At 42.7% G+C, this 14,766-nt stretch overlaps 1 protein-coding gene across 1 annotated transcript in view; it reads left to right on the top strand.

The window, feature by feature from the left end:
* The window catches only part of HHAT (hedgehog acyltransferase), a 272,872-nt gene extending 262,469 nt beyond the window's left edge, over positions 1–10,403 (top strand). Inside the window, exon 12 of the mRNA XM_069954817.1 lies at positions 10,327–10,403. Coding sequence (XP_069810918.1) covers positions 10,327–10,346 — 20 coding nt within the window. The 3' untranslated portion in view covers positions 10,347–10,403. The remainder of the gene's footprint in view (positions 1–10,326) is intronic.
* The last annotated feature ends 4,363 nt before the right edge of the window (positions 10,404–14,766 follow it).

Here is a 14,766-nt window from a genome sequence, read left to right as displayed (position 1 = left end):
ACAGCGCTTGCATTTTTTCACCGAGAGACTTATATGAGCGCTTATTTTTTGCGAAACCAATTGTACTTTGTAATGACAGGCATTATTTTTCCATAAAATATGCTGCGAAACCGGAAAAAAATCATTTGCGCTGTCAAATTGAAAACAAAAACGAATTTGTTTTGATTTCGGGGAGTTTTGCATTTACGCCGTCCGTCCTATGGTAAAACTGACTTGTTATGCATGTTCCTCAAGTCGTTACGATTACAACGATATATAACATGTATAACTTATATTGTATCTGATGGCTTTTAAAAAAATCAAAACATTGTTAACAAATACACGTTCCTTAAAATCGCTCCATTCCCAGGCTTATAGCGCTTTTATCCTTTGGTCCATGGAGCTGTGTGAGGTGTCAGTTTTTGCGCCATGATGTGATCTTTCTATCGGTACCTTGATTGCGCATATACGACTTTTTGATCACTTTTTATTACAATTTTTCTGGATTTGATGCGACCAAAAATGCGCAATTTTGCACTTTGGAACTTTTTTGCGCTGATGCCGTTTATCGTGCGAGATCAGGAATGTGATTAATTAATAGTTCAGGCGATTACGTGTGCGGTGATACTAAATATGTTTATTTATTTGTTTATTTATTAATTTATAATTATAAAATGGGAAAAGGGGGGTGATTTGGACTTTTATTAGGGGAGGGGATTTTTTATTAATAAAAACACTTTTTTACTTTTTTTTTTACTGTAACTAGAAGCCCCCCTGGGGGGCTTGTATATACATAGCACTGATCTCTCATAGAGATTAATGCTGTGTATATACACAGCAAAGATCCATTAGATTGGTCATAGATTGCTATGGCCTGCTGCAGGCCACAGCAATCTATTGCCGAGCCGGGATCAGCGTCATTCCGACGCTGAGACCCGGGCCGACCAGAAGAACGGATCTCCCCCCCCGCGATCGCATCGCGGGGGGGAGATCCGTCCCACTAGACACCAGGGATGTGATGTCTGAAGCCCTTCAATGCAGCTGTCAGGTTTGACAGCTGCATTGAAGTGCTTAATTAGCCGGCGCGGCAACGGGACCCGCGCCGGCTAACAGAGGCACTGCCCGGCTGCACGTGTCAGCCGGGATCAGCGCCGTTCAGAGCGGGGTCCCGGCGGGACCCCGCTCTGAACACCCCCCGCGGCGCCATGACGTATCAGATACGTCATGGGTCGCTAAGGGGTTAAACAACTGGTGCCAGATGTGTCTTCCAGTATTTATCAGCTGCTGTATGTCCTGCAGAAAGTGGTGTATTCTTTCCAGTCTGACACAGTGCTCTCTGCTGCCACCTCTGTCCATGTCAGGAACTGTCCAGAGCAGCAGCAAATCCCCATAGAAAGCCTCTCCTGCTCTCAAACCTGGAGAGAATACACCACTTCCTGCAGGACATACAGAAGCTGATAAGTACTGGAAAACTGGAGATTTTTTTTTTTAATAGAAGTAAATTACAAATCTCTGGCACTTTGATTTGAAAGATTTTTATTTATTTATTTATTTATTTATTTATTTATTTATTTTGCTGAACTACCCCCTTAAAACATTAAAATAAAATAAAAAAATGAAATAAAAAAGAAAAATTATATCATTTTAAAGGTTAAAACAAAATGTAAATAAATAAATAAATTCAAATGTAATAAAAATAAATACAAAATAAATAATTTTAGAAAAAAGTTGTGTAAAGCTGTGTAACAGGCAGTTTATAATCATCTTGTGAATACAAGGACAGTCCATGTATCCTCTATGAGCCACAGTAGACACTAAAAAGCATTGGCTCTCAGTCTGCCAACATACTAGGCTGCATTCACACTACCAGAAGAGGAGCCTCCTTTGAATTTTTTAGATTTGACAGGAAGAATAGCACAGCACGCACAGCTATTTTCCTTATCAAAATGACAGCTAAAATCCATCGGACCCCATAATAAGTCAGTGGGGTCAGACAGCTGCTGTTGGTGTCCACCATTTGGTAAGTCCAGCACTGCTGTCATACAGTAGTCATGGTGTGATGTCACTAAATCCTAACATACCCAGGATTTTAAATGATTGACCATATGTAATACCATATTTCACCTGTAGTGGCCACTGTAGGCAACAAGAACAGCTAACAGCAACATTCCCCAGCACAATCAGTCGATCACAGGGTTTGAGAGCCAAACTAGGTAAATTTTAACTTTAAATTTAGGGTTAACAAGATTTTGCTTCCAAATACGGTTCCTGAACTCAGTGTGTGATCTATTCATTTTATATTGCAGTGTATTTCCAGTCTATAATGATATCATTCACTGCGTATTTTGCGTCTAGCCTGTGATTAATCATAAGTGAATGGTATTAGAACTCACATGTTGTCTGTAGGTAGAGCAGGTTCTGCTGCCGTAAGCCGAATCATCGGGGGATTCTCAAGATTAAAAACTGGCTTATGGCTGTTTGAGTGAAGAACACTGCAGGGATGGGTGAGATTAAGCTGGGAACAAGGAAAAGACTGGAAACTAGAAATGAAAACACAATGAACAAAAAAATTCACAATAAGAAATCATACAAATGAATTAATATTGGATAAACACAGATGCTTTCTGCCAAAAACAGCGCCATGCCTGTGCTCAGGTTGTGTGTGGTATTACAGCTAGGCTTCGTTCACCTTAAAGGGGTACTTTGATATAAAAAAAATTCTTCCAAATCAACTGGCTTCAGAAAGTAATCTAGGTTTGTAATTTACTTCTAATTAAAAATCTCCAGTCTTCCAGTACTTATCAGCTGCTGTATGTCCTGCAGGAAGTGGTGTATTCTTTCCAGTCTGACACAGTGCTCTCTGCTGCCACCTCTGTCCATGTCAGGAACTGTCCAGAGCTGGAAAGGTTTTCTATGGGGATTTGATGCTGCTCTGGACAGTTCCTGACATGGACAAAGATGGCAGCAGAGAGCACTGTGTCAGACTGGAGAGAATACACTACTTCCTGCAGGACAAACAGCAGTTGATAAGTACTGGAAGACTTGAGATTTTTTAAATAAAAGTAAATTACAAATCTAGATAACTTTCTAAAACCACTTGGTTTGAAGGAAAAAAAAAGATTTTCACCAGAGTGCTTCAATCAAACTACATGGCAATTTCACACACAAACTGAAGAGAGTCTATCCAAACCTGAGCATGCGTCATTTGGTTAGTGGTGGCTGCAGAGGATGAATGTCGCCCAAGGAGTTGGATGTAGCAGCGAGGAGTAGGTACTGTGATTGGCCAGACAACTAAGGGAAAGAAGGTACCTGTGTGTGCACTACTATACCATATCCTGTGCATCTGTGATGGGATTAACCCTTAATGATGATTAATTTTTTTATGTATATTGGAAGAGATTTATCAAACATGGTGTAAAGTGAAACTGGCTCAGTTGCCCCTAGCAACCAATCAGATTCCACCTTTCATTCCTCACAGACTCTTTGGAAAATGAAAGCTGGAATCTGATTGGTTGCTAGGGGCAATTGAGCCAGTTTCACTTTACACCATGTTTGATAAATCTCCCCCGTTGTATTTATTCAGAATTTGTTTGTAGCCATCACTGATATATGTTTCATAATGCATTAAGGAGATCATTTCCACCATTTTCACTCGGATTTACAGAATCCTATGTTGGTAGGAGATTTAGTTGCCATAATCTCTATGATACTATGGGCACTGCTAAAAGTCAGTAATAGGACTATCCAAAGGGGCCTAGAAGAAGTCACCAATGGCAGCATGCAGCGCACACCTCATATACCCAGGGTCCCATCTCCATCTAGAGGTCCCGGCTGCCATTAGAAGCTACAGGGTCTCTCAGTAACTTCTCCTGATGAAGACTGTGCCGTATTAAGGGATGATTCCATGTGGAACGAAGGTAATAATTTCCCCTATAGCGTTGCAGTGTTCATTTTACACGCATACATTTACATAATGAGCGACTTCATTTGTTTTGCCGCATCTTTATACTTGAATTTTGTCATGGAACATAAGGAAATCAGAAAGATGTTCTATTATAGAGACGCGCCATTTCAGCCATGTAATTAGGATATAATACAATCCCCATGCAGTGGACCAGACGACAAGACAATGGCTCCGGGTATACACATAAATAAGGCGTATGGGATAACCCTGTACATCCATGGTATGGTATGTTTATGGTATATACCTTGTCATTTTGATGGGTGGGGGATTGAACCCAGAAACCCTCTGAGATGGAGAGGTGGAAGGCAAAGAAAACAAAACAAGACGGCATTTCTCCTGCTCCTCTGGCTGTGACACCAATAATCACATTGCTAAAGGTCCCAATAAAGATGTATACGTGCTGGGAAACTGGGAGAAGTTTCCAGGACTCCATCCAGCTTTTCCAGGCACCCAGGGAGGAGCGGCACAGAGATCAAAGGAAACCGACTAACAAGCCAATGGCCGAGTCTAGCGGAGCTTTGCTGGTACTGTAAATTCACTCATCTCTAGGTACAGTGAGTTAAAGGGGAACTCCGCCCACCCCATAAAAAAATTAAATGCACAAAAAAAGCATTTAGGTGCCGATCCCTGGCCGATTGTTTGACACTTTTCCTACTTGTCTACCCTGCTCCCAGCACCAGATTCAAACTTTTATAAAGATTGCCAGTTTTATATAATTGTGCTAGGAAACTACATCTCCCAGCATACATTGTTTCTCCAAACCAACTGACTTCCGGGGACCCACCCCTGTAGTATCTGCCCACCACTGGCCTCATCTGCTTTTATTTTGCACAGTAAACACATTATCTATCTATCTATCTATCTATCTATCTATCTATCTATCTATCTATCTATCTATCTATCTACATAGGTAGATTACAGAAAGAGAGATAAAACAACAGTGTCTCCTTTCCCCTATACTACTCAGGAGAGGCTGTTGTTTCCCACCCTTGGCCAGGTGATCACTGTGTGATGTCAGTGGTGGGCGGGGTTACAGATAAGGTGTTACAGCTTGCCTGGCAACAGAAGAGACAGAGATTATGTGACCTCTGTCTCAGAAGGGAGGGGGAGGGCAGATGAGTGGAGACAGAGAAGAGCAGAAAGTGAGGATTTTCAGCAGCTTCAGGGTGTGAGTCAGGATGTGCTGCAGACAAGCGGCCTGATTCATGTAATAGAAACTACCACTAAAAACTACCCTAGTCCTGACATACCCTGTGGATATACCATACATGCCCCGGATGGGAATAACCCTTTAAAACCAGAATTCCAACGTATTTTCCTCTGTTAATCGCAGGCTACACATTGTAAGAGTACCTCATAGAAGAATCACAGATTTCTTTTTCTTACAAGGTTCTGTGATGAGAAACAAAGGACATGGCGGAGAGGATGTGAGACATAAAGAAGGATTCCAGCCATGAAGGGAAGCGGCTCCTCTCGGCTACAGAGAAGTGCGGATTGTAGGCCTCAGGAGGTGGCCGCCTTCTTATCACCACTCTCCTTCCCATTCATTAGGCTTAGAGCGTCCTCCTCGGCCTGATGATCACTAAGCCGATGTAGTCAATAGGCAGAAGGAAGTAGGAGCCTCTTGTTGCTGAATTAAACATCACGGAAAACAAAGTGTCAGATGAGAACACTTCTTACCGACATCCGGAATTGTAACTACAATACCTGGAAGGAAATACAGCATGTCATTTGGCATGGTTTGCAGTTATTAAAGGGGTACTCCGGGTGAAAATCTTTTACTTTCAAAGGAACTGGTGTCAGAAAGTTATGTAAGTTTGGGATTTAAAAATCTCCAGACTTCCAGTACTTATCAGCTGCTGTAAGTCCTGCAGGAAGTGGTGTATTCTTTCTTTTGACACAGTGCTCTCTGATGCCATCTCTGTCCAGAGCAGGAGAGGGTTTTTTTTTTTTAATGGGGGTTTGCTGCTGCTCTGGACAGTTCCTGACATGGACAGAGGTGGCAGTAGAGATCACTGTGTCTTAATGGAAAGTATACACAACTTCCTGCTGGACATACAGCAGCTGATAAGTACTGAAATACTTGAGATTTTTAAATGACAATTTTATATAACTTTCTGGCACCGGTTGATTAGAAAGAAATGTATTTTTGTCAGAGTACCTCTTTAGGTGGATTGTATGAGATTAGAAAGTACATGACTAAAACACAGCACCACCCCTGTTCTCAGGTTGTGTGGGGTATTGCAGCTCAGGTCTGTTCATTTGAATAAAGCTGAGCTGTAATACCAGACACTGCCAGTTGACAGTGTCTAAGACCTATTTAGAAAGTTAATACTTAGGCTATGTTCACATGCTGTACAAACATCGGCTGTCCTGTTGTGAATGCTTGTTGTTTAATGCTACCCATGGCTGTAGCATCAAACAATGGCTGTTCACGGCGGAATGGCCGTTGTTGTTATGAACATAGCCTCAGATGGTATTGATCCTGTGTGTTGTAGTGTAGACGGCCATGGTTAAGCTGCGGTGCGCTGTCAGTTTGCCAGCCTGTCTATTCTATGCCGTCTTTCTGGCGCACACATACATTGTGTAGGATGTCAGTGGTATAAAGTAGGATACAACACTCCAGCTATGAAGGTGGAGCAGCTGAGACGGCGGCTGTCACGGCTGGGGATGTCAAAATACAGAGAGTTCTCCCTAAAACATCCAAACTTTCTTCAGAACTGTCAAGACTGGAAGCATTGATCTAGCGTCTGGCACGGCATCGGCTCTCCGCTTTGATCTGTGCCAAGAAGAGAAGGAAAACTTACTGAAAGCGTCTCATGTAGTTATTTGTTCTTTATTCTTGTTGTTTTCTTCCTAACCACATAAAATAGACATAATAAACAGCAGATCACTTTAAAGGGGTACTCTGGAGAAAAAAGTTCTTCTCTGGACAGTTCTATTCTGTCAATATGTTTTTTTAGGCAAGTAGGGATGAGCAAATTTTCTTTTTACATGGAAACAAAAACACCCCCCACACCCCACATTGAACATTTTATTAAAAAAGAAAAACACACTTGTCACATAGTCCACAAAATATAAAGTAGTCCTCAGGATACCGAATTCTGGAAAACAAAAAAGGAGACACACACACACACAAAAAGGCAAAAGCAGAACACTTTGTCAGGTGTTCTGCTCCTTATGGTATGCAGCATCTGTACAGACAGCGGCTTACAGTCTAGCACCAAAGAGGTTAATTAGGGATGCTTTACAGCCGCACTTAACTCTGTCCACCTCAGCAAGGAAGGGGTTAATTTACTTAACCCTCTTCCTTGCTGGGTTGGCCACAGTGAGCACAGCACAGTTAATAGGGTACTGTCTGGCCCCCAGGGGGTTAAGTGGGAATGCTATGGATCCTCACTTAACCCCCTTGAGGTCATACTGTTTAGTCTGGCGCCCAAGGGGTTAAGTGGGGATATTTTGCGTCCCCATTTAGCCCCCCCCCCCCCCCCCGAGGGCCAGAGTCTTCCCAAAATGCTGTGTTGGGCTCACTGTGCCCACCCCATCTTCTTCATTCTGCCAATCAGTGGCTGAGGCGGAACTCCAGGAGTCTCTGCTCAGCCAGTCAGCAGCTGCTGTGTTGTCCTGCTACAGCTGCTGATTGGCTGATTGATTGCAGAATGAAGAAGGTAGAACCACACACCGGGAGGCTAATTCCCCCCCCCCCCCCCCCCCCCCCCCAACAGAGCACAGTCTGGCCCCCAAAGGACGAACTTAACACCCTGGTTCCCTATTGATTTCGATGGGGACCGGGTTCAGGTTCAATCCAGGTTCCGAAACCAATTTTTCAAGCTTGGCTAAATCCGGCAAACAGCCTCCCTAATTGGAAACAGTATTCCAGATGGTCTCGCTAGAGCTCTATACAGCAAGATCACAATCTCCCTCTTCTTACTGGTTATATCTCTAGCTATACAGCCCAGAATACCATTATATATACAGCCCAACATACCAATATAAATATATATATATATATATATATATATATATACAGCCCAGCATACCATTATATATATATATACAGCCCAGCATACCATTATTATATATATATATATATACAGCCCAGCATACCTTTATATATATATATATATATATATATATACACACAGCCCAGCAAAGCATTATATATATATATATATACACAGCCCAGCATACCAATATATATATATATATATATATATATATATATATATGCACAAGCCAAAAAGACAGAAATGGCTGCACATCGCACCCATGGCTGACACGAATGCTTATTCAGCTACATTTAAAACCCACATCAGAAGTTAGTATATAATTTGGCCAAACCATATTGCCTCATGTACCACGTGCAGGTCTTCTGATACACATGAGTCCCTAACCAAAAAACATCACTGTGCCGGTCAGCGACTACAATCCCCGCAAAACGTGCGCAAGCAGAGAAGGGGGGCCACGGAATGGCCCTGCAACCCCATTGTCACAGGACCAGACCCTAAAGGGCCCCCCCGAACCCCGCAGGCGCCACCGGCGGAAAAAGTGGACGCCAAGCAACACAAGTGTGAACAAGCTCTTACCTCTCTCCATTCCTCTGCAGGTAGAATACATATATATTAGGGATAGTCCGAACCGAGTTCGGTTCGGGTTTGTACGAACCCGAACCCTCAGCATGATTCCCGCTGTCTGCCCGCTCCGTGCAGCGGGCTGATCCAGCAGGAGGACCGCCTGGAAAACTGGGATACAGCCATATCCATAGGCTGTATCCCAGTTTTGCAGGCGGTCCTCCCGCTGTATCCGCCCGCTCCACGGAGCAGGCAGACAGCGGGAATCTGCTGCCGAGCTTTTGGGTTCATACGAACCCGAACCTCGGCAGGTTTGGACCATCTCTGATATATATATATATACAGCCCAGCATACCATTATATATATATATATATATATATATATACAGCCCAGCATACCATTAAACATATATATATATATACAGCCCAGCATACCATTATAAATACAGCCCAGTGTACCATTATATATACAGCCCAGTGTGCCATTATATATATACAGCCCAGTGTGTATATATATATATATATATATATATATATATATATATATATATATATATACAGCCGAGCCCAGATATTTCATGGTAAGCAGAGATAATAAGCTGTTGACGTGTAGAGGAGAGAATGAGGTTACTATGATTGGGTGGGGTATACCAGAGGACAAGTGCAGCATGGGAGAAGTGTAGGACACATAAGGAAGGACATTAGTGAGTACGAGTCTAGACAAGATATTTAGAAGGTCACAGACTTGTGGATGATGGGAAAATTAACTCTGAATTATATTCTAATAAATAAAGTATAGGCAGTCGGTGCAGAGACTGGGATATAGCAGAAGAAATAGTGCAGTATATGGGAAGGTCAACATTGCTGCAGTCTTCATGATGAATTGGAAGGGTTATTCTAATGTCAAGAAGCGATGAGACCCTGGATTGCTTTTCAGTTTGTCAGTAAGGAATGGTATATAGCGGTATATACCCTCAAAAGGAATTATAGAAAACCCACAAAGATTCCCGGAGAACACAAAACCCTTTAAGGACCGAGCCAATTTGCTGTGAAACAAAAAAAAAAAATTATTTGCACAGTAAAATTGATCATTTTTATGCTGTTTGCCTTATGGTAAAACGTGATCTATGTTCCTCAAGTACAGTTAAAATCATAGGCGATTTATATAACGTTCATTTTATCTGACGCGTTTAAAAAAAATGTAACCTATTTTTATAAAAAAAATAAATAAATGTGTTCGATAAAAGTGCTCGATAACCATCCTTATAACGCTTTATTTATTCCTCTTTGGGGCTGTGTGTCATTTTTTGTGCCGCCCACGATCTGTACTTTATATCGGTATCTTCCTTCCGTACATGCGACTTTTTGATCACTTTTTATTAAAATATTTCTGGAGGTGATGTGACCACAAATTAGCAATTTTGTGATTTGCCGGGTTTTAGCACTTACACCATTTACTACATGATAATTCCATTGTTCCGGCGATTCTGCATGCAGTGATAGCAAATATGTTAAAAAAAAAAAATATATATATATATATATTAATTATTATTATTATTATTTATTTATTTATTTTTAAGTAAGGAAATAGGGAGGGGGGTGATTTCAATTTTAATTATGGCATAGGTTTTTTTTCTAAGAAAAAACTTTTTTTTTTTTTTTTTTTTTACAATGTGTAGTCCATGCTAGAGGACTTCTATAAGCAGTACAATGATTGCTCATAGAGATAATTGCAGTACATGTGTACTGCATTGATATATGAGGCCCGGACTGGTAAATATTACTGATTGGCTTTCTACTATTGCATTGCAGGAGGCCAATCTCCCCATTAGACCACTGGGGAAGGCTCCTGGATTCTAGGACACTGGCTATGCGTCTATGAGATTGGGAAGAGAGATCAGGATGCAACCTCTGTAGAAAGGTCATGTCCTGGAACAATAGATCCGTCTTGTTAATTTTGGGAAATTTTGAAAAACATTTCTCCTTATCAAAAAATAGTTGGAAACTCAGGACCATCTGATCTAATGATATCATTGTTGTTAATGGGTCTGTGCATTATCATATACCCCATTAGGGAGTTGAGTGATTTATTCAGGATCCTCATCTCTTGGTCACACAATTATAAAGAGCTTCTCTCCCTCTGGAGGACCTGAGCACTGAGCGCTGTGTAATGCCTCATTTGACCTGTGGTGGCACTGCAGGCAAACTAAACACTTACTGCTAGTTTTTCCCACAATCTATACAGCCCAGCACTGATACAGTCAGTCATCTACTTATTGTACAAGTAACAAGTAGGGATTGTCCAGTGTAGAGAAGCCCATTAATAGACCACAAGTCAAAACTGTTCACAACTAAAGACTAGTGATGAGCGAATACTGTTCGATCGAATAGTGAGATCTTCGAATATTCGGTATTCGTGCGAATATCCCGCAAATATTCAATACATATTCGATAAGCGTTCATATCCCCCAGCTTCCGGTTTCACCCTCCAAATGGTCAAATAGATGTTTTTCACTAATCGAATACTTGTTCCCATAGACTTTAATGGGATCGAATATTCGATCGAATATTCGAATATTCGTGGGATATTTGTACGAACATCGAATATTCGAATATCTCACTATTCGCTCATCACTACTAAAGACATTGTAAACTGCAACATCAAGTCAACCTGGGCCACAAGCTCTACAGGTTTGTCTACAGGTTTATTCGGCCGACAGCTTTCTCTTCTGATCCTTCCCGACACTTGAACATTTGGCTTGGATGAACATTGATGTGTTCTCAGTGGGGTAGAAGAATAGGACAGGGGTCCTCAACTGGCGGACCGCGGTCCGAACCCGGACCGCGGAGGCCAGCTGTCCGGACCCCTGGTCAGACCTCCTAACCGCCCCGGATCCGGTCCGTCCCGGGGCGGTTAGGAGGTCCCGCTCCCCACCGCACTGCCTCCCGCCCCATAGGCGTACTGTCCTTAGATGTCAGTACGCCTGTGGGGCTGGGGGCAGTGTCGGTCCGGCCCCCGGCTGATACGCGCTCTCTGGGGATGTCCCGGGGATTCCCTAGCAGAGCGCGCACCACAGACCTCAGTGTACGCTGCCGGCCTGTCTTTCCCGGAAGTGCAGGCCGGCGGCGTACGCTGAGGTCACTGATGCGCGCTCTGCTGGGGAATCCCCGGGACATCCATACAGAGCGTATCAGCCGGGGGCCGGACCGACGGGAAGAGAAGAAGACAGCCGCAGCGGGGAACGAGGTGCTAGGTGAGTTATTTTTGTTATTTTTTTTTTTCTGTCTGGGGGGCATCTACAAGGGGAGAGCGCACAGGTGGACTATATACTACAGGGGGAAAGCACAAGGGGGGCTATATACTACAGGGGGAAAGCACAAGGGGGGCTATATACTACTGGGAGGGACCTCACAGGGGGCTATATACTACTGGGGGGAGAGCACAGGGGCGCTATATACTACTGGGGGGAGCTTACAGGGGGCTATATACTACAGGGGGACAGCGCACGGGGGGGCTATATACTACAGGGGGAGCTCACAGAGGGCTATATACTACAGGGGGGAGCTCACAGGGGGGCTATATACTACTTGGGGGGAGCTCACGGGGGCTATATACTACTGGGGGGAGCTCACAGGGGGCTATATACTACAGGGGGAGAGCACAGGGGGGCTATATACTACTGGGGGGAGCTCACAGGGGGCTATATACTACTGGGGGACAGCGCACAGGGGGCTATATACTACAGGGGGAGAGCGCACAGGGGGGCTATATACTACTGGGGGGAGCTCACAGGGGGCTATATTCTACAGGGGGAGAGCGCACGGGGAGGCTATATACTACTGGGGGGAGCTCACAGGGGGCTATATACTACAGGGGGAGAACGCACAGGGGGGCTATATACTACTGGGGGAGCAACAGGGGGCTATATACTACTGAGGGAGAGTGCACAGGGGGGGCTATACACTACTGGGGGAGCAACAGGGGGGCTATATACTACCAGGGCAGTCACCCCCTTTGTACCTAATATCAAAGGCCTGGTGAGAGAAAAAAAAATGCCAGTTTTCCCGCTAATAAGCAGCAATTCTGTATATAAATAGTTGAACGTTTGTGACAAAGTAACAAAACACGTTTCCTACTGATGTTCAGCTCGGACCTTCACCTGACAATAGACCCCGGTAAGTGGACCTTCACTAAAAGTTGTTGAGTACCCCTGGAATAGGATCAGGCAGTCGGAATCCAACAAGCCTGACCCTTCTCTTTTCGTCACTTGTGGAGTAGGAATCGGGAAGCTCTAAGAAGTCAACAGGTTTGCCAACTTTTTAATAATGTGTATGGGCACTTTAATGGGGTATTCCACTCAAACATAACTTTTGTTATGTTTCCGCCCACGGTGAGACTAACAATTCATTCTTTACTGGTTATTATCTATTTTGTCTCCTTCCCCCAGTTCTGAGCTGCTGCTTTCTGCTGAAAACACAAAAATCTGTGGGTGAGCTTTTCTCTCTGTCTCCCCCCTCCCTTCTGAGACAGCTGATGTAAAAAAGTCCCTGACAGGCTTTATCTGCAACATTGTAGCTTCTTTGTAATGCTGTGAGGGTTATTCGGGGGTCAAGTTGCTAATGAACTCACTGTGATTAACACTCCCTGCATTACAAAAAAGCTACAGTGTTGCAGATAAAGTCTGCCAGGGACTTGTTTACATCAGCTGTCTCAGAAGGAAGGGGGAAGGAGGGGGAGACAGAGAGAAAAGCTCACACACAGATTTTTGTGTTTTTATCAGAAAGCAGCAGCTCAGAACTAGGGGAAGGAGACTAAATAGATAATAACAAGTGTGAAAGGAATTGTTAGTCTCACTATGGGCAGCAACATATAAAAAGTTATGTTTGAGTGGAATACCCCTTTAACCACCCTTGGATTGACAAACATAGCGTACATGAAAATAAATAACCAGTAAGAAATCACTTCTTCAGCGTGCAAATTAATGTATAAAATAAGATTTATTTGCTCTTTTTTGCAGATCTATATACATTTATACATTTTCTTCATGCTTCAGACCAGTTTTTTTCAAAGTTCAAGTCATGTTCAATAATACACAAGCAGCTTTAGTGTATAAAATATTTTATTACTATCATAAATAAAATTAAACTTTTTTTTTCCAATTCTTTCATTTTTTTATTTTCAATTTTTTTATTTTATTTTCTATTTTTTTATTTTTTTTTACAAATTTTTCTTTGTGCTTGTTTAAAAATACCAGCATGGAAAGAGGACACATACACGTGTGAACATCCAGAAACGGGTAACAGAACACATGATCCACATCCCCAGCGGGGGGCGCATTTGCAGAAGACGGTAATCACACCACACCTCACAATCTCTGTATAATATCCCTGGAGAATAATGCACCGTGCCAGATGTTTGGTGGTCTTCACAAAAGGGGACTGACGCACATGTAATAGTCAAGAACAAAAACGACCAAAGTGGTTGTGTCATTATGGCTAAGTAGACGTATCACGGAGCGGAACAAGAATACATTGAAAAGTACATTCAGTACGATATCACTCATCCAGCTCTGCCAGGCTGCTCTTCCCCGAATTGTCTCTCGTAATCATTGACAGTGAGGTGAAACTCGGCCCCAAGCACAATGTATAAACTTGTATAAGACTTTGGGGGGGGGGGGGGGGGTACTGCGTAGATATAAAACATGGGATAATGTGTCAACAATCATCTGATTTTTTTAAAAATCAAAGTTCTTGTCCAAAGCTTAAATAAAAAAAACCCCTTAATTTGTCCAGACTTAGGCTGGGTTCACACTGCATTTTTGCAATCCGTTTTTTTTGCAAAAAACAGATGCATTTGTGTGCATCCGTTTTTCCATTGACTTCCATTGTAAAAAAAACGGATCAAATCGGATCGTTTTTTTTAACGGACACAAAAGTAGTGTCAGCTACGTTTTTGTGTCAGTCAAAAAAAAACGGATCCGTTTTGATCCGTTTTTTTTTTTTTTACAATAGAAGTCAATGGAAAAACGGATCAAAATGGATGCACACAAATGCATCCGTTTTTTTCATCCGTTTTTTGCAAAAAACAGATGAAAAGAACGGATTGCAAAAACGCAGTGTGAACCTAGCCTTAGAAAAACATGGACACTTTCCTCCAGAAAGGGTTTTGCAGCTCAGTTCCATTGAATAGAGCTAAATTGTAATTCCACGCACAACTTGAAGACAGGGGTGGCGCTGTTTTTGCAAGGAAGT

Source organism: Dendropsophus ebraccatus, chromosome 15 (genome assembly GCF_027789765.1).
Source record: "Dendropsophus ebraccatus isolate aDenEbr1 chromosome 15, aDenEbr1.pat, whole genome shotgun sequence".
In the NCBI taxonomy this organism is placed as follows: Eukaryota; Metazoa; Chordata; class Amphibia; order Anura; family Hylidae; genus Dendropsophus; species Dendropsophus ebraccatus.
The sequence above is the reverse complement of the archived record's forward strand: the minus strand, read 5'-3'. Positions and strand labels throughout refer to the sequence as shown.